The sequence below is a fragment of the Adelges cooleyi genome, unplaced genomic scaffold (assembly GCF_023614345.1).
Source record: "Adelges cooleyi isolate 19-005CV unplaced genomic scaffold, UGA_ACOO_1.1 ACOO_flye_CR_arks_rails_tigmint_CR_PRNA_307, whole genome shotgun sequence".
NCBI classification, from domain to species: Eukaryota; Metazoa; Arthropoda; class Insecta; order Hemiptera; family Adelgidae; genus Adelges; species Adelges cooleyi.
This window is the reverse complement of record NW_026095978.1, coordinates 650,079-676,052: the sequence shown is the minus strand read 5'-3', so window position 1 is coordinate 676,052 and position 25,974 is coordinate 650,079. Positions and strand designations below refer to the sequence as shown.

General features: G+C 34.2%; 1 protein-coding gene across 1 annotated transcript in view; it reads left to right on the top strand.

Moving 5' to 3' along the window:
• LOC126839680 (uncharacterized) overlaps nucleotides 1–25,974 on the top strand; it is a 190,374-nt gene that overhangs the window by 137,032 nt on the left and 27,368 nt on the right. Inside the window, exons 5-6 of the mRNA XM_050575088.1 lie at nucleotides 13,121–13,250; nucleotides 18,428–18,606. Of these exons, the coding sequence (XP_050431045.1) occupies nucleotides 13,121–13,250; nucleotides 18,428–18,606 (309 nt within the window). The remainder of the gene's footprint in view (nucleotides 1–13,120; nucleotides 13,251–18,427; nucleotides 18,607–25,974) is intronic.

The following is a 25,974-nucleotide window of genomic DNA, read 5'->3' as shown; positions in this document are numbered from 1 at the left end:
ATTGTGAGACGGGATGGCCCTGAGGGTCCAATAGTCACAAGAAGAAGATTTAGATCAGGTTAGGTCCTGATTAGATGATTAGATAGGTAAGCTTAGGTTAGATTTAGGTCACATTATAATTAGACAGGTTAGGTTGAATTCGGAGAGATGTATAGCATATCATAGTTTAAAAAATGAATTCATAATAATATTTCGCTTTTAATAGATAAACCAATTTATTATTATATGCACAGGTGGTTTAAAAGTTACCTTTTAAATTGGTAATTTGAATTTGAATACGAAAAACTTTTTTTTTCGTTGTAGGATTAATAGGTTACACTTAAAACTAAGTCCTATATAAATATATCATAGAAAAAATGCTGTATAGAAAAAATTCTATCACTCTGAATGAGAATGTAAAAAATGAAACTAATGGACCAATTTTTAACTAATATATTCACACAATTTCAGTAGGTACAGAAAACATTTTTTTAACAGTTATTTACAATTTTTTTTTTTGAAAAATTATGAGCTTAGTTTAGTTTTGAAATAAAATTGAAGCCTCAAAACAATAAAATTAATTGCATCTATAAAGTATTCGGATGAAATAAATTTAATTTTGTAGTCAATTTTGGGCTAATATTTAACTGTCGGTTAAAAGTATATTATAATAAATTTCAAAAATGTTATTTTTTATTATGTTTGAGCAAAATATATTGTTAAATAATACTCGCAAGCGTATTTCAATTATTTGGGTAAACACATTTTACACGACCGTTGATCAAAGACACTGCGAAATGATTGACTTGTCCGTGACCCGAAAATCGTTCTGCTGGAGCTTTCGTGAGGTGTTCTGAATTATTTAGAATGGTTTTGAGTAGCTCGTCTTCGATTGCTGTACACAGTATTAATTTATTGTGAGCTTAATGTGTTTGAAACGCGAACTGCCATTAATATTGTAACGAACACACAAGTTGTATGTCGCGTCAATTGTGTAGGTACAATGTGTCTGATAATCGCTTAACACAACGACGGGCTGCCATTTATGAACGACAGTGGTGCTTCATTACTTATACAAAACCGTTATTGCAAGTTTAATATAGTGTATTGTATTTTACCTAACGACTTCGCGTTATGATAATGCTTATTTATCAATGCTAACACTTGAATAAAACCACAAACACAATTGAACAAAACGTTATAAGGAAATAATTAATATGTACATTACATACTGTTATAGGTACTTATCCACATAATATTGTTTTCTTTGTGACGGATGCTAATTATATATAATAATAATAATACAATACAACTTCAGTGCGATGAGTACTGTTTACAGTACCTATTATTATTTCTAATGGCCAATAACGTGTGTCAGACATCGGCCATAACTGTGACAAAATGCATCGTTGGCTCGCATTGGATGTTAGCAAAAAGAAATACTATATCATATATTTTACCGTATGACATTATTGGCATGTGTGTGTTACATATTATACGGTTTTACATATAGAAGCAGCAATGCGTTCCCGATGAAATGCATTGCGCTTAATAACAACAGCTATATCGATGGTAATTATTTTCTGTTCTATAAGCGTGCGAAACCGAACAACATACGCAGGACAGTCGATGCAAAAAATATAGGACTCTAATAGTTGAGCAATTAGTTAAAATGTGATTACCATCATAGACAACTAATTATCATCGGCCATTTGGTTGTACCATACTGTTGTCCAAACCGAACACTAATAAAAAGCAGCAGTTGTTTATTGATTTGTAATGAATTTTCAGTAGTGATGAATTCAAAAGACAATTAATAACAGAACGCAAAAAATAGAAATTTAAATAATATTATGTATAAAAAAAAAGCAATTATCTTATTTTTTCAGCTGTCGTGTGTCTCAAACGCCAACAACCAATCGTTATTGTTTCCATTATTTTAGTTTATTTTTAATATAGGTAGGTACTTGACTTTTTAAAAGTAACCACCCTCGAAACTTCTACCCTTTAAAATGAATATTTTTTCACTTATGAAAATATAATATAATAACCTACCGCCAGACGGTTTGGTTATACCTATGCTCATCACTCTGGCTGTGTGTGAATATATAATTTTTTTTTATTTGCCCGACTAAATCCCGTATTGTCATATAACTACATGCAATAATAATGCGAGCGGTAGTATAATAATAAAATAAAAACAACAATAATAACACACGTTATTTTTTGCACCTATATTTTGTATATTTTTTTTTAACGAGTTCCGCTGGTGTGTAATAAAAAAAAAACGTGATTTCACACTTTTATCCTATTGCCATAGTTTTTTATTATGCCACGCCGTCGATACAATATTTTTTATGACTGTTATTATTTCTAAACGATCCGTTTGCGTTTATAATATGCGCGGCACAAACTTGTCGTCGATTCCGGAGGAAAAATAACGTAAGGGCCACAAAAAAATCATTAATGGTTAGGAAAGCATTTGCAACGGTCCAGTAAAATTTTGGAACGCACCAAGTGTATCTACTGTTGTGTAAAAAGTGATCAAGAGGCAAGTGGGTTTTCCGATTAAGGGGATTTTGTATTTTTGTTAATTTTTCAATTTATTTTTAACGCGACTTTTGACTTATACAACGGCGGGCGTCGGGGAGCCGGGCAAGCCGTTAATACTTTGCCATATTATTTACACAAGAGTTACAAATGAGTCGGCCACGTGGTGTCATCGAGAACGTTCGTTTAAGAGATTGCGGCGATTTGTCTGGTTTGCGGAATAAGTGATTTATTTTTTGCACTCCTGCAACGGTCAGATAGCTCTGATGCCGGTCCGAGAGACGGGGTTTTTATTTATCTCGGCGACTACCTTGAGACGACACGAACAAACCCGCCCACTCGGTCAAATCCCCTTTTGAGAGAAGACTCTGCTGTGTCCATTCGGCATACTTAACACGGCGGTTCATTCGTATAGGTCGTACCTAACTACATACAATTGTATACTACCAAAACAAACTGAACCATACGAAACAATCGCGACCAGGAAACGAGCCAAAACCCGCTAACTTGTTTTTAATGTCTTTTTGATATTTACTTATGTTTATTGCGATGAACCGACGGCGGCGGCGGATCATAAACCGATTAACGTCAAATCGGGCCAACAGTTTTGAAAACAATAGATTTTCCTCGAGGAAAATATTATCCAAAAATCGTGTATTGAGCGTATTTGTGTAGCGCTAAGGAAGACGGTAAAATATTATTATTATATTGTATTATTTTATTTAACACAAAGGCCAAAGCATACCGCCGAATCTCACTCTACGCAAGGCAATCGAAAATATATTGTTTTTTTTTTTTAGTTATATTCGAGAAACATGTTAAAAAAGACCAAAAAAAAAAAACACATAAACATTGTATTTTTCGGAAACCAATTTCAATTTCATAGTTTTCTTTGTTCAAAACATTTTTGTTTATGCCGTTGTACGATATTAGAAAAAAAATGTCCAAATATTTACCTATTCTTGATATTTTCCACAGCTCTAAAAAAACCGTTTAAACATAAAATACTTGTGTACACATTCGATATAATATTTTAATAACTTGCACAGCTCCGGGGCGGACCTGAGAAGATATTTTATTAGTGTTGCAGTGATGTGTTTTTATTTCTGCTGAACCTGTTTACTCAATCCACACCTATGTAGATTACAAGAAAGTGGATAGTTCTTCTTATTATTATTTTTTAAATTTAATCATTCGTATTCTGTTCAACTGTAATATAAAAATGTTACAAACGCACACGATGATTGTCGAAAATAACTGCACTTAAAACATGTGTACATTGACCAATAAGTCTGTTCCGGTATGAACGGACACACAGGAAATAATATCGTAAACGTCCGCCCACCGGGAAATGTTTTCAAAATTATTAGCTAGTTTAAACTTACACAGAGTGTTGTATGTACAATACGTTTGAAAAATAAATTACCACTCAGTATGGGAGGAGCCGTAGAATGTAGATGGCCATGCATTACTCCAGCATTGGAACTCCGACTGTTGTATTTTACTATAGAGATATTTTCGGACCAAAGTATGCTTGTTGTGCCTAAACTGGGAAATACACCTCTTTAGCTAGTTTGCTGAATTCAAACAATAGGACTCGATACATTTTCTCGACAACCGTCGACTAGCTTAAGTTTTACCGGTGACTTTTTAGAGGAATAAAAAAATCCACAATAATATCGTTACGTTTACATTGGACCGCTTACATAATAACGTCATAACGATGCTTAAAGTAAACTTATTTTTTTATTCCACTTGTCCCCCCTCCCCCCCCGTCGTTCGGTGGACCCCGCAGTCACTTCCTCGACTGGATCGCATCATTTAACATTATTGTTGACTTCATTATTTGTAATACTTCACGTTTTTATATATATATATATATGTACATGTCGTGTCGCAAAAGTTTTTCACCGCCTCGAAACGCGTTATACATCTTGGCCGTTAAATTGAAATATTTCCCAGTAATATTGCTCACATTAATAAAATACACGGACAAAACCGGAAGAAAAAAAAACTACTATTTTTTTTGTTTTGTACAAAAATTATATTATAAATCATCGTTAACGGTCTCGACACGTCCGAATGGATATGCTCGTTGCTAACTACCAAGAACAAATAGAGTAAGTAATAAGTAAAGGTTATTTATTTATTTTTCGCTCTCTCGATTCGGTCATCGAATTATACGTTCAATAAATTTGCATTCAAATTGCATGTGTTGTAATAATTTCAAAAATATTGGTTTTATTGTAATTCGCACCACGGACGAAAGTTGAAAGCCCGCCTTGCTCAGTCCATGTCCAGTGACTGCCGTGAGCGCATAAATTTATTTGGGAATAAACCAAACACAAAAAAAAATACCTACAATTCTTGAAAAGTTCATCGACCAGATAAAAGGCTCGTCCAAATTTTATCCAAGACGGTCAATAAAATATCTGACTTGTATTTGTGACGCAATGTTTAGATATCATTTATGTGTATGTATATTTACATGAAGTATTATATATCACCAAGTCCAAAGGAAGTAGCTAGGTATTTATTAAATTCCCCAACCGTTAGAAAAAACGTTCAAGAAAAAAATAGTAAATAAATCATTTCCATCATATCAGCTTGCATACAGAACGGGTTCGTATAAGCTTCAATGTATTATTTTCTAACATGGAAGAGTTTTTCTATGACTAATAGCATTTTGGCGATGGTAAATTACTTAAAAGTGTAAAACGATGACGCCTTAAAATGAGATCCAACTTCGATAACTTTTTTTTTTTTGACAGACAAAAATTTCCATTTTTTGATTTAACCTCCATTTACAACAATAATTTTAACTAAAAAATAGCTTAATATTCAAACGTTTATTACGACACCAGCAGTTCAAATTAAACACCATTTAAATCTAGGATTTAAAATTAGGATGGGAGGAGAAGTGCGGTTGGAAAATGCGCGCAGATAAAAATAATACTACACTCCACCTTTGCTCCTGCCCTAAACTTAAAACCTCAAGAACTTCAAAAATAGTTATACGAAACTGGTTATTGACCAGTCAACATTTTTAGTAACTTATTCTCAATTTAAAAAGTTAACAAAATATATACGTTACCATTTAAGTTTCAAAAGTTGCTATCAAAAAAATTAAGTTGGGAGAGGAGTAAAAACAAAAAAAAAATTGTGAAAAATGTAGATCATATTGTATAAATACAATATGAAAAAAAAAAAATATTAGTTTCTTATTAAACCCTATGAGATATTGAGTGGTTCAAGATAAGCGGATCACCCTATATTATACAATCATTGTTTTTCAACTCAAGTGTATACAAGTCGGATTGATAAATTTTTTTTGAGTTGTCTTCTTGATTCAGTCTTCTGAGTTCTTGGTACTTTCTAAATTCAATTAATTTTCGATTTTGTCTAATATCGAGAATATACTTTAAACTAAAGCGTCTAAAGAAGGAAAAAAATAAGAAAATGCAATTATTTAAAAAAAAAAAAAAAAAAAGAGTGTGTTATCCTTAATGAATTATACTGTGTATTATATTGATAAAAGTCTGCAAGTTCATTGTTCGCGAAAAAACCTTAAAAGTATTGCATTTACCCGACTCGATGCTGCCGGCAAAATGGATTTTAGCTTATCTTTTGTTCGGTGGACTCTCGGTCGCAATTTTCCGACACCCTTGACCCCCCCCCCCCCGTCGATCAACAGTAATAACAATTGATCCGGAACGTTATTAACGCGGTGGAAGCGATGGCGAATGCATTATAATAATAACAATGTGCTATATGTGTGTGGAGAGCATTGGAGAGCTGTATGTGTATCCGCCGACGTTTTAAATCCGCCCCCCAGACGTATTATAATAATAATTATTACATCACTATTGCACAAAACAAAAAAAACAGTGGTTTTTTGTCTGGAATAATGAATTTGCAAGTGCAAAAAACCAATCGAGTCTACGTACAATATGTACAATCGAACTGGACACCTAACTGATAAAAGAGAAGACCCAGTGTAAGATAATGATGGTTGGTAAGCAGGCTATTCGCTTAATTCTAAAGTAGTAGTAGAAGTTCTACTGTAGACCTATAGAAACCCGAAAAAAAGAAAAATCATGCTCAAAACAAATTAGTTAAATTCAAAACGTGCTTTGAAAAAAAAAATTCTGTACGAGTTTTGGTATTTTTTTTCCTTTCCGAAAATAACCACCTTTGTAGCTTTTTATTTTTGTGAAAACGTATTCAAAATATTTTATAGGACATTTTTGACAACTTCCATTCCTGAAACGGTCATCTAAAACCATTTATTTTTTTGTTCCTCGTGGCTTGGCCTCTTTATATTTGCTTGCAATGGTATTATTAGACATTGTCAAGACATTTTAAGGTAATCAAAAAAACGTAGGAGGCATACCCTATGATAACTACTACCGACTTGACAGCTTGCAGCGTGTTGCTGTCAAACGACAAAGGGCGAATTTCTTTCAGCAAACGGCGGGCAGCGCTTAAAAATAGATTATTGAAAACGCACAAGTGACCCGGTCGCGCTTAATGCGAAGCTAATTCGCCTTTATCCGGAAACGACAGTTTGGCCCACCAGACACATACAAACACCGTTGGGATAGTGCACAAGAATACATTTTAATGTCGACCTAGTGCTAATATTCACAAATGGATACGAATCCGGTCGAATGTAGCGGCGATAGTGGCAAACAATAATTTCCAAGTATATGTATTGTGTACCATCGCATGTATTATTACAATACGTGTGCACTAAAAAGATTCATATCAATCCGAACGTTTTAAACGTCCATTATCATAGTAAAACACACAAAGCACACGCACACGAGGTCATCCGATTACCGTGCGACCGTTGAACAGTTGTTAAAAAAAAAAAAAAATTAACATTTGCATTTTTAACCTAATCGTTTAATTTCTCAATAATCTATTCACCGCTCGCTATTCGAACAAAACTGGGTCGCTCTACCTTAATTTATTTGACAGTTTGAAAAACTTACTAATAATAATCCATGAAATTTGCTTTGCATAAAAAAAAAAACTAAAATCGTATGAGCACTAGTGGACAGTATGCATACAGAGTTGACCTGTTTATATCTCACTACAACTGTTGTGCAAAGATAACGTGTCGATTCACACTAATGTAATACTATTATTCCCAGGTGCGCATACCCGTAGTTCTGGCCTTGAGTAAATGAAGTATTTTTTTGAAAAAAAAAAAAACAATAGAACTATGTTAGTTTATGTCGGTGCGTGTGTGTGTTTATTATAATAATTGATACGATCCAATTTCTGGAAGCGCAGAAATAACAGTACAAAAAATACAGCCAATCGAATTTAATTGAAGTAAAAGCCCGGTTGTGTACCGAATCGGTATATTGGGTGTACCCAACCAGATGTGACTTCGACAATTTTTTGTGCTCCTAAAAACCAACATTGTGCCAAACCGATTATTCATATTATGCAACGGTTGTACAGTGATTTAATGCGCGAATTACAGCAAACATAACTTGTATTCAACCACAGAACGATATCGCCCCCACCAAAGTCTCTTACTGGCGCCATTAGATAATCTGCTAAACGAGCCACATTTTTTTTCCCCACACATTCACTTGTAATCTCATAAGAAGAAATGATGTTGCACTGTTTGTGCGATTTTCGTTTCCCTATAGCTTTGCAAAATTAGACCTAGTGCTGCAAAAACGTTATTTGCTATGTTTTGTCGTGATACGGATATCGGTTGTTACTAGCTGTTAGTTTGTACCGTTAACATAAGCAATTCTCTAGAGACCAGCAAAAAGTCAGTCAAAGACTCTATCAATAAGTCATTGGCAGATGTAGAATAATTGTATAATTAAACGATTATTAAAAATATCATAAAATGTATTTTGGCTTGTATTAGTTATTTAATTATAAGTTGCCACATATATACATATATACACATACCATTTATTATATGGTTTATTTTTATGAAAAAGTTATCACTTTGTGTTGTAATAATTCCTCAAGACCTGTGACCTCATTGACTCCATCGTGCTTTGTCACCATTTATATGCGCCAAGTTTTGATACCACATTGTTGCCTTCTTTGTATTTTATATTTAATAATATACAAATTATTAATATTATATTTTTATTGGTGCGGTATTTGTGCTCAAGTTGATGAACCGATTGCATCAGTTCTCTCTCTTAAGTATTAACTTGTTGACAGTATGATTCCAAGTGCAGCAATTCACATTAGGCTGTTCCTTGTGTAGCCTAAAGAATATCGCTTTGAAAGTCCAAAAAATCGTTATTACATTTTTGAATACTGCTACAACACAGCATATTATTTTTGTGGTCCCCCGACTGCACTTTAACCAGGGGTGGATACAAAGAGGGGGGCAAGTTGTTAAAAAATTGAAAATTGTCATACGCACTGCTCGCGCCATCTAGCTGTAGCGGTCGCAGTCTACCGACCGCCGTCCGATGCACACAGGCCGGGCAACCTTTTATCAGTGTTGCCACAATAATTCTCATGGTAAGGTTTGGTATTTTTTCGTGGGGCTAATACCGATCAAAGGGAACGCTCTTGGTGCGGCCCGTCTAGAACAACCTAACCGCCCGAGGGAAACGGCGAGCCATAATAATAATAATAACGATAATAGACACTCGGGTGTATCATAATAATAACACCGGCGACAATGCATTATTTTCAATTAATAAACGGCGGCGCAGGCATCAGCGACAGGTCGGGGACCTGGGGCACGAGAGTCCCCGGTGCAATTTAAAAACAAAGAAAGAGGAAAAATTACTCGTCGTGACGCTTTACGGCCGTTTCGGTGCTTTGAAAATTTAGTGCCAACAAAATCGACAAAGTTACTCCGCCGGTTGTTTGTCATGCGGTACACACACACACACACACTCGGGGGGCCGAGTCTCTTTTTTTTATTTATTTAGTTTTTTTTCACTCTCTCTCTTTGACGTCCACGCCATTTGTTTGTCGACTTAGCGCGCCTTATTTCAAGGGGGTTGACTCGTGATCGGCCACGGGGGGGAGGTGGCGACCGTCCGTAAATTATGCGTTCGCCAAAAGTTACACTATCCCCCTTTGAAAAAAAACCGCTCATGCTATTGTTATTATTCGCAAGTCCTCGACGGCTCGAGCAAAAAAAAAAAACAGCTCACATTTGTTAACGTCTTAGTAACCTCTATCCTTACCACGGCTAACCACCGGTCATGACCGCGGCCCATGCGATCGACTCGTTAGTGGATTGCATTGTACACATTAAAAACTGTCTACAGCTGATAAACAAATACAAACAAACGTACACAGGTTGGACGATAAGACGCTATACCGATGTGGCTGAATTCGATACATGGAAGGCGCGACCGTGTTGTGTACAATTTCATGGAAAGTAAAACGTTACTAAGTTACTTTTCCATAATACACAATGTTGCGGTTATCCTAAGATAAAATAAGTGTCTTCACCCTGCAGCGTCTTCCCCGACTCTGGCTTTAGTATTTTTAGTATTTTGTTTTACTATACACACAAAATTGTGTACAACCTAATACAAATTAGAGGCAGAACTTTTCAAATCTAGATTCTCTTCGAAAACATATTGTATTTATTTTTGAAAAAAACAATGACCTAAAACGTACAACAAGGTATACAAAAAGCAATAATAAAGCAACAGATAATAACTGCTGATAATGTTTAAATACATTCGAAATAATCTAAAAGCAATACAGAATAAATGTATGTATAAATATAAATGCTTTAGGTTTTCAAACTTTGAAAACACACATAATTTAGCCCTTAAGCATTTTATATTTATATTTTTTTAAATTATTAGTTCTTGGGTTAATTTGTAACAGTTCTCCGTGCTTCTCTATTTTAACTTAATTCTTTCAGATACTTGTATTTTCCTTTATTAATATCCCTCATTGTTTTGGTTATGTATTCGGCCTTGGCCTTGGCTCTGCCAATGTGTCCTCCAACATCTCCTTCAATTATCGTCTTTAGTAAGCTTTCATATCTTAATATGTGTCCTATCATTTTTTCTCTTTTCTCTCAATTTCAAAATATTTTAGGTGATTTACAACAATGTCCTCTGGGTATCACTGGTATATAATAGGACATTACATGTATATTACCACGGGACTCGATTTCAGTAGTTTTGTATGAAATATAACTGTACAAATATTTGTTCGCGGTCACGCTGAAAGTTTATGAAAACTAAAACTAAATATGGTTCAACCAAATTACCCTATACGAGGAAGTCGATTATTAATATTTAGTTTGTTCGGACGGCGGCAGTGGTTCATTTTCTAGTGTCATGTTAAAATTAGATATTGATGACATACAGTACCGTTGTCGGTGATCGATCATCAATGACCAAAAGTCCGGTTTGCTTAAGCATAAAATCACCGCAACAGTGTTAATTATATTATATATTGTACCGCAGTAAGTTAGCGTTACAAGGGTTCGGCGTCATGACCGAAAACACCGTGGCGGACAGCAGAGGCGCTTAGGCATGATTAATCATATTTGCTCGATGAGTTTAGTAATTAAATTCTCGGTAAGATTCGTGTACGGGTTACCCGTGAATATAATAATACACTTGGTTCGGAAATTGTCGAGAGGACGGTCCCTTCGGTGCACTCGAACACAGTGTGCACTTCATTCATTTCAGCTTGACTACAATGGCATAACACGAAATTCTTTAATATATTAATAAAACACATTATTTCAAAAACCAATACTTTCTCAGCTGCCACACAGGGCCACCTACATTTGCCTAACAATTGTATTATGTAACAAGCGAATCTTGTAAAAACAGCACCTCCAATACTCTTGATTTATTCTTCATACATGCTATTTGCCAAATATTACCATCTTCATCGGTTTACAGCTACAATATTATGTTGTATACCATTTTAGGGACATTTGTGTATTATAAAGTTTTATCCTAAAGGTAATATTGCCCTTGAGGTGTGATTATTGACATACACACAGGTTTATTAAGTTAAGCGTTAGATCTTTTAGCGCTGAGACGGGCGCATCGAATTAATGTAAATTAAGAATAGCAGTGGATCTAAGGAGGTGCCTTGGGTAACACCATAGTCTGTAATCTCGTAATAGCTACTAAAAAACAGTGACTTGCGGTAGTAAGTCTTATAATATAACGATGACAAAAACAAAAAACTGTTTAAACTATTAAAATTATCTTCGACGTTGAAGTATTTTTTCTCAAACTCCGAACCGTCGTTTGGAACTAATAACAAATGTCACCGTCGTTATGGTTGGCAGTTGAGATGTGACTTTCAAGTATACTAGTCTCCCAGAGAGATTTCGACGTGACCGTGCATTTTTCTCGCAAAAGTTTTAATATAATCTGTCCGAAGTTCGGGCTTGGAGTGCTTTTTTTCCCGACACAAATTGGTAAGGGTAGTACTACTCTTGGAGACCAAAGATCACTCACGTCTTGCCGGGTTTCATACTTGGCGGTACTTACATGCCGGCTAACAAAATCGACAATGCTTCGATACTGATTTACCCATAGGCTATGTAACTAAACTACTTTGGGAAGTTCATCCTACGATTTCCACAGATCAGAATTATAATATTATTATCCTTCATACTAACACTGTACCTAATGGGATTTTAGTATTGTAAATGATTCCACAGTCTTAGACTATATCAGAAATAATCACTATTCAGGAGCCCGCAGGCTAAAGCGTGTTCCATGTTTTATAATTTTAGCTGTTAGGCTTTAAGTAGACTGTGACTTTTTTTTTTCGTTCCTTATTGTTATTTCTCGAGCGTACAAAAAAAAAAACCAAAAACATTATGTAGTATGAAAAGCGAAAGAGCTTTTATATTTTGAAATAAAAAATAATATAATCTGGACGTTTTTTTCGTGAGGAGAAAAGACAAGAAAAGTGGGCGTGCGATTCATGGTTGCCAAAGAGCGTAAAGTAGCACATTGCGATTTTCCATTGTAATTCACATCGGTCTTCGATGCAGAAAATACAACAAATCCTGCCCCCCCCCCCCACAAAAAAAAAATGTTTGAAATAATTTGGTCAACGTTCAACACACCAGGCTCATGCTACATGTTGACCAGATTATTTTACAAAACATTTAATACAATAATTAGATTGAAACAATACAACTCTTTTCTGAATACTTTTACATTTTCACACTCAATTTTATTAGTTTCCAAGGACAAGTAACCTATTCGATTCTTACTGTGATGATTTTTTTTTTTTTGGGGGGGGGGTTTCTGTTACACCAACTATTTTGTTGTAACGAAAAATCCAAAAAACCAGCTCACACCCTTAACGGCGGTAGTAGAAAATAATATTCGGCGGGTGTCCGTCGCGAGGGAGCCAGCTTAAGTCCAAAGCACCCCGCCGTCGCCTAAACCCATTTCGAGTCTTAACCGCACGGATTTGTTTTGGTACATACATACATACATAACGTACATTACCTTGTGGTTGTTATTATTCATATCTCGTTTGCACTGTATAATATGCGGCAAAAACGTTTTATATTAAAAACACACCGCCCTCGGGCTTACATTAACGTTACTTGTTTTGTTTTTTAAAGCTCCGGAAAAGAAGTTCGAAGTGTTCCAGCACCAAGTCAACAACGATACCATCCGGGTCACATGCTTGGTTACCCGTGTTTTCCCCATGCCCAGATTGACGCTGTTCAACAATTCCATCACCGACAAACAGTGAGTAGTAGTAGTATACAATGTGCAAGAAAAACTTATTTGAAAACTCTTAATTTACTCTTTAAATAACAATAACAAAAATGTACTAACGATATGAATAAAAAAATTAAGACTATAATTTGTACGATCGGAAGATGGTTAATAATCACAATAATATAAAAGGTAGAGTAAATATGAAAAATATATTTGAGACTTTCAGTATAGCTAGTTACTCTGAAAAGTGATTTAAATGATATTCCCATTCGAACTTGTTAACAAAATCAATCCATCAAATTATCTCAACCGAATTGTTTGTTTTTTTTTTCACAATACCAAATCGATCATGTTACAAGTTACAGCCAACTCAGAAATTTGTATAAGACTAGTTAAATACATTGTGAATGGGTTTGATGCGAACTAATAATTGGCAGAATATTTGTTTGTTTTTATGTTAAAAGAAATAAAACGATGTAATGATTTATTGTGCAAAGCAGTTTTACCAAAATTTCTTACAATTAGCCAGTTTCTGTGCAAATAATATTTCACAATCTTAAAACACTCTTAAAAAATAAATAAATAAATAATTGGTTACAAAACAACAGTTCAACGGAACTTTTATTGGTTTTTTTATTATTTACAGACGATAAAAAAATAATATATGCACGCGCAACATTTTTTTATGGACTTAAGGCAACAGCCGAAACGAATCTTGGAGATTAATGTACTAATACAAATCACTTGAATTTTATTTTCACAAAATATAATTATTAGTTGTTTACTTTACTTTTTATAAAATAAAGAAAATACCCTGTTCGAATATTTACCTAAGATTACTGTAAACATTAATTATCGTTGGGAAATTAAATCCACTTTTTTTGATAATCGAAATTAAAATAATTTTGTACATTTTCTCAATAATAATTATTTGTTTTGACTTTGTCAGTTAACCATTGTAAATTTTTTTTTTTTTGATAGACTTTATCATTGCAAAAATTTTAGCTGTCTATTTTAATACAACCTACTGTAATACCCTATGCATTACTTGTTTCACAAACATTGAAACTTTCAATTATTTCGTTTAAAATTTAAGCAACTATGGCATACATAATTTAAGTACTTATGTTGGGCATGCTTATATTCTATTAGCTTTAATACTATACAAGATGATCGATTTGTTCACTGTTCATGCAAAATGCCTCTTATCGTTGCATCGATCATCTTGTAATAGGATTTTAATATAATTTTAAATTTTTTATTTAAATTAATTATTGTCATATTTTATATACACTACACCCGGACAGTTACAAAACTTTATAACCTAAATGGTATTTTGACGAGGAGGTCGGCCATAGCTCTGCGAGTATGCCAGTTTTCCTTTTAAGTAAAATTTCCATAACGTTTTTTACTATAAACATGAAAATATCATAACAACTTACCCTCTAAGCTAATTTAATAGTTAAAACTTTAGCTGAAACCACTAAGCTGTTAAACAGAACTTGATGCATAAAACCTGTGATCTTAAGTTATCTGTTATCATGTCAACTTTAAAAATATAACCTACTAGAGGAAATAATTAACAGTGTTCTTCACAGCTGTTTTAGCATGTTACAATTGTGACATGTGATTTTCTTAAATTGAAAAATTGCGATTTAACAAAAAATAAAGAGAGCAATGTTATTTTTGTTTAATCCGAACGGAAAGGGAATCTCTTTTACAATAATAGGTTTTCTTTTTATTCTGCGTCTGTGTACATTTTTTTCCCTCTAACTTCCGACGTATTTTAATAATATTTCCAATACGTACTAAAAAGGACTAGTAACTTGTTATAATAATACAAAGAACACGGAATAGTATTAACAACAGAATTTTTTTTTTATTCAACTCATTTGAATGATTTACGTTTGTACTTTGTGAGTCTTCTCTTAATAAAAAAAAATCCAATTACACATATGAGCAACAGATGTTGTTCGCACAATGCAGGTACACACCCGAACAAAAGATAATATTAATCTATGCTATTCGGTAGGGTTTGCTTGAGAGTTTAAAATGTATAATTGTATGTTGTATAATAATAATATGTTAGTTCAATATTTGAAACCATATTTAAGCGAGAAATCAATTTATTAAAATTATGTAAATGTTTTTACACATATTTTCTTAACATTATAGAGCAATTTTAATAATACAGAAACTTAAAGAGTATATTATAATCAAAAAGAGGGAATTTAGTTTAAAAACATTTTTTTTTTTAAATATTTTATTCGGTATTAAACCATAAAAGTTTTGTTTTGTATTAATATTCAACAAGTGTATTTTACTTAAAATATAATCTTATTTTGAATTTACCACACAAATTCCTTTTCCCGAACAAGTCTGTTGAATTCCCCGAACGATTGCAAAGTATTAAAATTTACACCATCCAATATGTTTTTTAAATATTCTACAAAAACTTCTGCACGCAGAATAATTACTCGTATCGAAGATGGTGTTTCAATATAATAGTCGAAACCGCTTGCAATATCCAGTAGTACACATGTTCGTTCCCCTAATGTCTTTAGGGCCGCAGGTGATTGATCCTCGAAAATTATTGCATCCTCTTCTTTATTGTATTTTTCCAGTAAACTCATAATCATGGACATTCGTTTTTTTACTGTCACAGAACTATGCGAACTATCGGCAATGAGTACCATCAAATCGTCGTCCTTCTTTAATTTCAACAAGTCAGCAAAATCGTTCAAATGTTGCTTGTACAACAATAATTGTACTTGTTCGGCTACCTTATCGTTATTCAACGATTTCAGGTCGTTCAAACATATCCAACATATGCGCAACATTATAGTTTTCAACATCTGCATAAAATAATAATGGACACGCTCGAGGAAACGGATTGAATCGCACAGCAACGACGTTTCTTGAATACGATTCTTAGCTAAATACATTGTTCGATCTAGCTTACTCATAACTCGATATCGGCTAGCCACATCTCCAAAAACCTTAAGCAAATTGTTTATAATGTCATGGTTGTCCGTCACGTTGTTAATATATAAGCTTGAATCGAGATTACTGTCGACGCTGTTGAGTTTGCTGAGGTGCGCGCATGACTCTGTAAGCTTTTCGAACGCTGAAATTTGGTCTAAGCTATTCAATTCGTCCACGTATGCACCGTATTGGCGATTTCTAGGCCACACATTGGCGCATTGTTGTTTCATTTGATCTTTCAAATGCGTCTCTATGTGACCGTGAAGGATAATCATTTCATTTGTTTTTCCAAGTACGGCCATCGATTGCATTCCTTTCACGTAAAGATAAAATATCCACGACGTGTACGGACACTCCCTTAACGGGAAACCACTGTTAATTCTGGCGTTCAACATATGCTGAGCCCAATTCGGACACGCCTTGTCAACACTATTACACAATTCCTCATTCTTGTAATTTTCCGGGGTCATTACCTTCATAAAAACCAACATATCGTATGTAAGGTTACAATCAAGCTCCCGTATAGTTGTTAATAGAATATCTTTTACATTGTAAAATTTTCCAAACTCCTCTATATCTATTTTGTCGCTGGCAAAACTACCTCTGTTGAGCGCCTGAACATAATTAAATTCGTCTTTTAAATTACCTTCAGATGATTCAGTCTCGGTGTCTGTGGGTACTGCTCTCGATAGTCCAACCATTACAAGTATCACGATCGTCCAAATAAAAGTATTATAGTATGCCATTTTCGAACATATAAATCGTACTAACTTAAGTTTGTATTTTAACGCTCTTATTTTTTTTTTTTGTGTAGGCGGCCAAAATTCGGTACGATCGTCACTCCCTTATGTAAACACAACGGCATTCATCGGTTTACATAAGCATATATATCTTACACTGAAAGTAGAAAACATCTGGTTTTCAAATGTATACTTACTTAACGAAAAAAAAACCCAATACAATCCCAACCTAGCACAGTAAAAAAGTATTATACAAATTTGAGTTATAACGTAATTGAACAGTTTTTTTTTATATTCTATATTTCAAATGCTAACATTTAGTCGACAATAATGTTAAGTGAACTTCAAATCTTTCACATAACAATTGTTTTTCTCTTTTATATCAATTATTTTAATAACCGTTACTTTTCGTTTATTATTAACATTATTTAAGCAGTTTAATGGTAAAAGATGAGAAACTAAATAATTCTTACCTCTAATGAAGTCGAGTAACTTGAACTCATGTTGAGGTCAATGGTAAATTTTGTTCACCTAAAGGTATGAACGCTACTACAAATCACTAGCCAGCCCGTCTTTGATATCTCCACACTACTTATTACATTTCTAAAGCATTTGTCTTTTTCAAGTTTCCCGATTCGTATTGGTATAAGCGTAACAAATTTGTGTCCACTGTTCTACTGGGGTGACTCGACCAATTTTCGGGGTAGGATTTTGAACACCGCTAATGGGACATAATGGCGTATGACAGGTGGCATGTACTCGGGGCTCCCTCGGGATTGAAATTAAACGGGTTAATGGGCCGGATATGTAAATTTTATTTGTTTCCGATTTCGCCGGAAAATCCATTAAAAGACGAGGTCGGGACAAAATGGGTTTCGAAAAAAACACCCTCCCCGCGGGGTCGTTGAATATTTTTTTTATTATAAACCGGCCCCCCCCTCACCGTAGTGGAGTGAACTAACTTTTGGCTTTTATTTTCGACCCTATCGCACTTGCTCTCTTCCTTCGGTTTCACACTATCAACAGGTTTCAATTTAGAGGCCCTCAATACGACTCGGTCGATTACGCCCTTTTTCTGATAGTTCCCAAAAACTGATTTCACAACTTTCAAAACTACACGGTAACATTTCACGAACAGGATATAAAATAACATGCAATTTTCCACTATACAATTAGTTCAACTCGGACTGTGTACAATATGTCAACGCGCAATATGCAAACGTGGAGGGGATTGTGAAATAGGGAAGAAGAGATGGTGGAACAGGGGCAACGTGAGATAAGGAGAGGGGAGGGTAAGACAGGTGGAATGAAGCAAAAAAAAAAAAAAAATTTGGCTCCAAGACAAAGACATGTGTGTGTGTGTCAATAAAAAGCGTTTACTTCTTTGTACCGGTGTCTTCCACACCATCTGTGTTACTTAGAGAAGCATACACAATAATTACTAGTCCAAGCGTTTGTCAAACTGTGTTGTTTTCGCAGGAGCTTCGAGATGATCAACGTCATGAACGACATGAACCGCTCAAAGGACGGATACTACAACGTGTCTGTCAGTGTGTTGATCAGCGAGGAGGAACTCAACATGCAATCTTCATTGGACTGCGAACTCAAAATACCCGACACACCGTACGTGAAGAGGAAGACCTACGTTTTCTTCCCAGGTACGTGCGCCGTAATTAGTTTTGTTTTTTTTTATTTCCAGGGTAATATTATTGTTATTCGCCGGCCGTCAATTATCCGGTAGTGTTTATTGCTACTCGTTTACATACTTAACATACTCCCTTGGCACGTTCACACACACATAAATTGTTTTTTATTACAAAACTAAATGGTCGGTTAGCACGTGAAAGTATTATACTATTATTTATTATGTCCTTTTAATAATGACCACTAGGCATCCGGAGTGTTTGATGTGACGCGGGTCATTGCTTGCGTGGCCTCATACAATATATCAAATTATGCAAGTTAACAAAAAAAAAAAAAACTGTATTCTAATACTATATTATTATATTGTTATCGTCATTTGTTTATATTTTAATATGGCATCACGATCGTATAAGTATACACTGGACGGTTCCCCTAATGTCTTCGGTTGTGAATGCTGTCGCCATTACAATCATTCCAATGGATACCAAATGAATAGGTAATAAGTATTCGACTGTATTAGCTCTGTGTAATAGACCAAATTGACCAGGTTGGATTTATAGTTTATACCGTGCAGCTTCACCCTGAAAATTAAAAGAAAGCACTAAACTTGTCTGTGCTTTTAATCGATGAGTGATAAACAAAAATCAATCATCCTTACACAATGACAACATGTCGGCATTCCACACTTATTTCTGTCTATCTCTACTACTAAATTCCTCCAGAAAGACCTTTACTCTATTTGTTCTCCGTTTTCCAAAATGCCCAAATCATCTCAATTCGTTCTTAAGCAACTTATCTGTTTAACTGCGTAACTCATAAACTTTATCGCATATCCATCTCGTTTCAGCTACATATATTTTTGCTTTCGCCCTCGAATTTTACCATGTTTGTCCCACAAATTAACTGCCGCCTCTTTCCAGCTGTTTCGACAATATTATATAAGGACAAGTTGTCCATTCCTCAATTATTATCATGCATAACCGATTGTAAATCCATATCAGTTTCTCTACTTTTTTCACCACTCATGCTTTTCGAGCGCAACATAGTATTATAATCCACGGCCTTCTAAGACCTCCACCGAGGAAACGCAAACTCTAAGTACGGCGGTGTCTTTTTTGCACCCGTCGGCTGCCTCCAGTTTAGAGTGTGACTGATGTACCATGCCGGAGAGCTGACGATAAGAAAATGCAAATTATTCTGATCCTCCGGGACATACATGGCGTGACTGGCTCGTACTTGGTAAATCTCATCTCTTGCATTATGGCTGTAAGTACTTTCCATAGCTTGTAGACGAGGCAATAAAAGTGAAGGAGATAATACATATATACATATATAAATCACTGTTGTGTCAACGTCGGTGTTGATCTTTTGCCCGGAGGAGATGTAAACGCTCGTCGCGGTTTCGCATCGAAAGTATATTTAAAATTTAAATCGAAAAATGATAATACTGTATTCCATTTAGGCTACCAATACGAACCAATAATGATACACCTAAAAAATTTACATAAAACGCGACAACGTGAAAATATAAAAAAACCGTTCAAAAAGCTACATATATATATATATTTATTTTTACAATATAACGAGAAAGCCACGGGTATGGTCGGGTAGGTAAATTTACTTGTTTTGCCTCATATCGAACAATCTAACGAGGTATACTTTGCGTTATGGAGAAAGTTTAACGCCGCGGTCTTGTCTCTCGAGAAGTTTATGAAAAAAAAACATAAAAAATTATTAATCGTTAAACGTCTGCATAATATTTTTATACCTTTATTACATAGTACCTATATCGTACAAAGTTCCATGTTATTCTCTGTGCTTATCTAGTTTGTTAAACAGTAAAAGCCCTATTGTTGTCCGTGCGCATAATGTAGGTATACGAGCCATTATTTGAAGGACCCATAATTATTGTAGAAAATATTATTTAACTTAACACTGCCACCATCACCATTTATACACGGGGCTGTACACTAACGATACTCAACTGCAATTTATTAATTTCCCCGTTTAAACTAAACATTTTCCCGGGAATATTATCAGGAAAAATAATCTTAAGTGGTTTTCACCGGTGCTACGTGCTGGAAAAAATATCGACAGAGTATTTCAATATTTTCCATTTAGATTTTTATCTATCGCACTATTTGTTGGGGGAGTGAAGCGTGATGTACAATTTTTCACAAGCGTATACTCACATTTTTGCAATAAACATAACATATGAAATTGGGTGAAATTTAAATTAAAACCATAACGTGTTATGAATTTCGTTTCTTTTATTATTGTTCGCCCCAACGTTATTATTATTTTTTTTTTTATATTAAACGCGATTGGAAAAGCTATAATTTATTGACTTCATTGTAATAACTCAAGTCTTCGACCGCGTTCATACAAAAACCGTATTAGTAAACTTTTACACTTGATGTTTTTGTTTTTAAAACTCTCTTTTCGTTTGATTTATTTCACCGGGACGAAAATCAATTCGCTTATTTTTCATACTTAATAATTATTATTTAACCGTGTGATTTCGGGTTCAAGTGTCGAGCCTTGTAAATGTCTTAGATCACGGCCAGTGTTGCCCCAAGCGTGTAGATACAATTCCCCATTATTTGGCAACAGTGAATTAACGTGTTTCGGATACGTTGATTTGTGTTTTTTGTTGTATAATTTACTGGTACTGTTTTGATAAACACACTACAAACAACTCCGTTCGTTCACCTTTTTTTTTATTATGACGCTGAAAAAATATACACATTATTATGTTTGTTTTCCTGACCCGTTATAATAACTTTCGGCGTAATGTGTGGCATGTCTTCACATAAAAGCGAACACGCACGTTAGCACGCTAATAGTGTAATTTTATATAACCGACAACAACAAACGGCCACATGGAGGTAGAGACTGAATAATTACATTTTATACAGTACACACTAGCCATGTAGTATTACTCAATGTTCAAAATCACACAGGTCAGTGTGTAGGTAGGTACTCTTCGACAATGTTCAGGGTAAAATTCACATTTCAATCTCTTACTGAAAACAACAGCTGTTAACACGTTATAAAAAAATACACATAGTTTTTTTCAAAGTTCAAAGAGGACACTTCGAATGGGAACACAATATTATATTACTGTTGAAAAATGATTACACCCTTTTCGAGTGAACAATATGTTTTTTAAAATTATTATTATAAAATGTAGTAGTATTTACACGAGCCGGCGTGATGCGGTCTGTGTTTACAATCGGACACTCAAAGAGGAGTAATTATTAAAAAAATATCACTTAACCACAAAAGCCAACAACGGACAAACGGTGTAATTGACACTCGTCGGGTTGGCTGACAGAATTTTTTTTTGTGTCGAGAATTTAATCCTGTTTGACTTTTTTGCTGCCGGTCGAAAGCCAGACAAATATATAATATAATAATATTCCCCTTCGCGAGCGTTATGGGCGTATTCGTGACCACTATAAGGGTCTTTGTGCGTTGGACGTGTCGACGCGGTTTTGGCCGTGGCAGACTATTTGACATCATTACTGTACAAACAATAGCAACGATAGCAATATAATGATCATAATTAATGGCAACCGTTGGCATTGGAAAATAACGTTAGGTCGACACAGCCGATATTCTAGCATTCGAGGCAATAATTCTAACATCATATTATTGTACACTTTTTGTTTTTTTTAGAGCGTGAGCACTCAATCAATGGTTTAACGGTTAAAAAGAAACATTTTTGTTTTTTTTTTTTAATAAAATAATATTTCAGTAAAACGTATCACGAAAAATATCAAAGCCATTGCTATGATTGTGCACACAATATGTATTTTTATTTTTTATCTCGAACGTGCAACTCGTGTACACAAAATATAATACAGAAAACAACACAACATGACGTCCACCCAAAACGTTTATAATCCTTTTTCAATTGTTTCCCGTCCAGACCGTTCTATGTCGATGCTTTATATTATGGTATTGTTATTCCTTTAAAAACAACCAGTGTGCCATTTCGGTTATCCTACAAAGGAAACCATTCAATACCGTACAATATCCATAGAAAATCCAATTTATAAAATATATATATCATTTTGTTTCTAATATTTTTGTTTTACCTTGGCATTAAACGGAAGCTATATTGATCAATTCATTGTATCCGGCCGACGTCCTATTGTCAAAAGTAAAAGAAATTATCAATACAACAGTTATACTGTGGAAAAAAAATACTATTAATCTAGTAATGTAGTTTATATAGTAGAGTATGGTTACAGACTAACTTAGAAGATTATAATTATCGTTTTATGTTACTTTTCTGTATATTATAAAAATGTACGGTAAAATAACATAAATATAAGACGGTCTTAACTGTTTTAATTCCAAATAATATTGCATTCATTCGATAACAAAAATATATGTTCACTTTAAGCCGGTATTGTTAGAGTTGTAGTTCTCTACTATCGATTGGGTTTTTATCATTTTTTATGTCATTAACACACAGGTCGATAAACACACTGCAAAGGTAGTATGTTTGTATTATTGTTATTATTATTTTAAAAGCCATTGAAATTAATTGAAAGCTCGCTGTGGTTCTAAATGTTAATTGTCAAAACTTAATTAAGCTAGAGTGTGTATGCACTGTTTATGTGTCATGGCGTTATACAATTTCTAATATTCAATTTTACCAGCATAATCGTTTATCGAACGCCATTAATATGCAATTATCCTCTTAGTCAACTGGGATAACATACCATGCTTTTTTTATTTCTAGTTACAAGTAGATTGTAAAATTTTTTTTTATAAATATTATACTTCAACTGGTTTATCACCCTCGACAATTAATGTGTTGTTGCCTGGTGTGTTTATGTGTTTCTAACTATTTTTGACTTAAATTAAAAACCCTTTTTGATAGTTTAATATAATTTGTACTTTTATACGGGGTTTTTTTTCTTAGAAAAAGTTCTCGTTAAATGAAATTTCGCTCACGTTGTAAAGTATGACCGGTTGGGTTAAAAACAGGATAATCTATATCCGAATAATCGGTCCCATCGGGGAATTAAAGCCGCCATCGCTATTAGTGTAATGTAAAATCTCTAGACCGCCGCGCACAGCCATGTTGAATTTTTTCACTCTCTGGTTTTTGTCGTTCCGCACGTTGATATTGTAATTTTTTTTTTATTCCTTTAACCTTTCACTGTTGCTTGCTTGATTTCGAATAAAAGCCCATTGTGTAAAATATACGCAGTGAATTTCATTTAACCGTGCCCGTTTAATTTATATCCACCTCTCGACGTTGGATCCGGGATCCGTTTGCGTTTGTTCTACACCGAATGGCAAATAAATCGTCACATTCCAAGAATACTATCCTCCGACACGGTTCATGTTGTTTTCAATGATAAATTCGGCCCTGTGCCGGAACAACCTATTGTACAATAATGAAACCAAAAACTGCCACCATAATAATGGCCATAATAATACATGTAGTCGTTCTGGTTGCATAATAACAATAATAATAATAATATGTTTTTTTCCCCAAAAATTTGAGACCCCGACTTAGTTTTAGAGTCAGAGAAAATCAAAATGTTCTTAAATCTTTACTTGGATTAATTTAAAATAGAACAAGAGCGTAGAACGAATAGCAAACAAAGGAATATTAACTGGTGTAGCAATCTATTTTGCCATTTAAAGAGTTATAAATCCATGTTGCAATAATTTGTAAGCTTTCTTCTCATATGCATTTGCATCAGATTTAACTGGTTTCCACTTTTTCTCAATTAAACCTTTCTAATGTGGTTTCTAAATAACGCATCTACATTCTGACAAAACATCAGCTCAAGTCAATTATCTATGCTAGCAATAATTGTTGAATTGCACAACAACCATGTTCAGTTGCTGCACGTACCTACAACGTTTTCGAAATTATATATTTTTATCAAATTTAATATAATAACAGTTTTAATATAAAACTGTACAAACTTACTTTGTAGACAAAAAAAAAAGTACAAAGGTATTTTGAAATTCTGAGAATATTGTACTTGCGAATTTGAATTGTTTCACTACAACGCGTTCTCCAGAATCGCATGAATATTCAAAAGTTGTATTACAACTCTGCCTAACATATTTTACAAAGTTGAAGACACGATATTATAATAATATATGATGCGTTTCATGCTATGTCGTTCACAAGTAAAATGTTATATTATTATAAAGTAACTTTCCTTTTATATTTTCCAGTAGAATAAAAATAATCGTTGAAAATAATACAACGGGTGTTAATTGGTTAGCTAAAACTGAAACTGAACTTTTCATCGCAAAGTGAAATAATTAAAAAATGTCCATCCTATTCTATGGGAAAATGTTTTAGATATTAATTTGGTCCATCAACATTTATTGACAGTACTTTAAATTGAGGAATATTCTATACAAATTTAAAAGTAATCCGACTGAGTTAAAAGAGCACCATAATTTTAAGTTGAAAAATGTGTAAATTTTGTTTGTGTTTTTCTTGATTTTGAAGCGAAAGGGATGTTTTTTTTTTAATTTTTTACCCAATAAAGAACTTTTGGTGTACGATTTTTGATGGTATGCAAAAAAAATTACATAAAATAATAAAACAGCTCATCTTCGGATTTGGTGCGGTGTTGTTATCCGGCGTCGGTACGGTATATTTCAGTTGTGTTTTGGTTTAGTTCTATTTTTGCTTGCCAGGGTGAAGACGCGAGATTCAAAATTGGATAACACCGAGGATTTAGACGACCTTTTTGTCCCTTTTTTCAGTAGAAGGCTAGGACCGAAACGGTTTTGTGGGAAATAATTTGATTTGCCATCCGATACCCGATCCCGGCGCTTATTGCCAATACGTCGTCGACAGACAAATCGGTATTAGCCGTCCGTAAACGATTGTTTCTATCCCGGCTCATCACTCCCATTCCCTAACCCACCCCCTCTACCCCATCCTTGACTCCGACAAGAACGTCCGGGATCGATGGGAAGAGTTGAAAAAAAGAGAAAAGCCAAATCGCGTTATTTTACATTTTTATTTTGGCAAAAGACCTAGTTGATTTTTCACGGTTTTCGACCGTCTACCCGGTTTACATATTGTTATTATTATATTAAGAGATGATATCATGTGTGTGTGTGTGTGTGCACTGTGCAGTGTTGCCAATTGTCGCATTAGTATATTCCCTTTCTTGGTCACAATTTTTCAACAAAAAAAAAAATACTACTTTAGATCGAAAACGAATATTATTACCCTTCATTACCTGTTGATATTATGAAGCTGGTTAAAATTAATTTGCTAGTTTTTGTGCATTTGCAACATTACATTATTTTAAATAGCACAAAACACTTTACTGTTTAGCAAATGTCAGTGCTGGTAATTCCAAATTCAACTATTG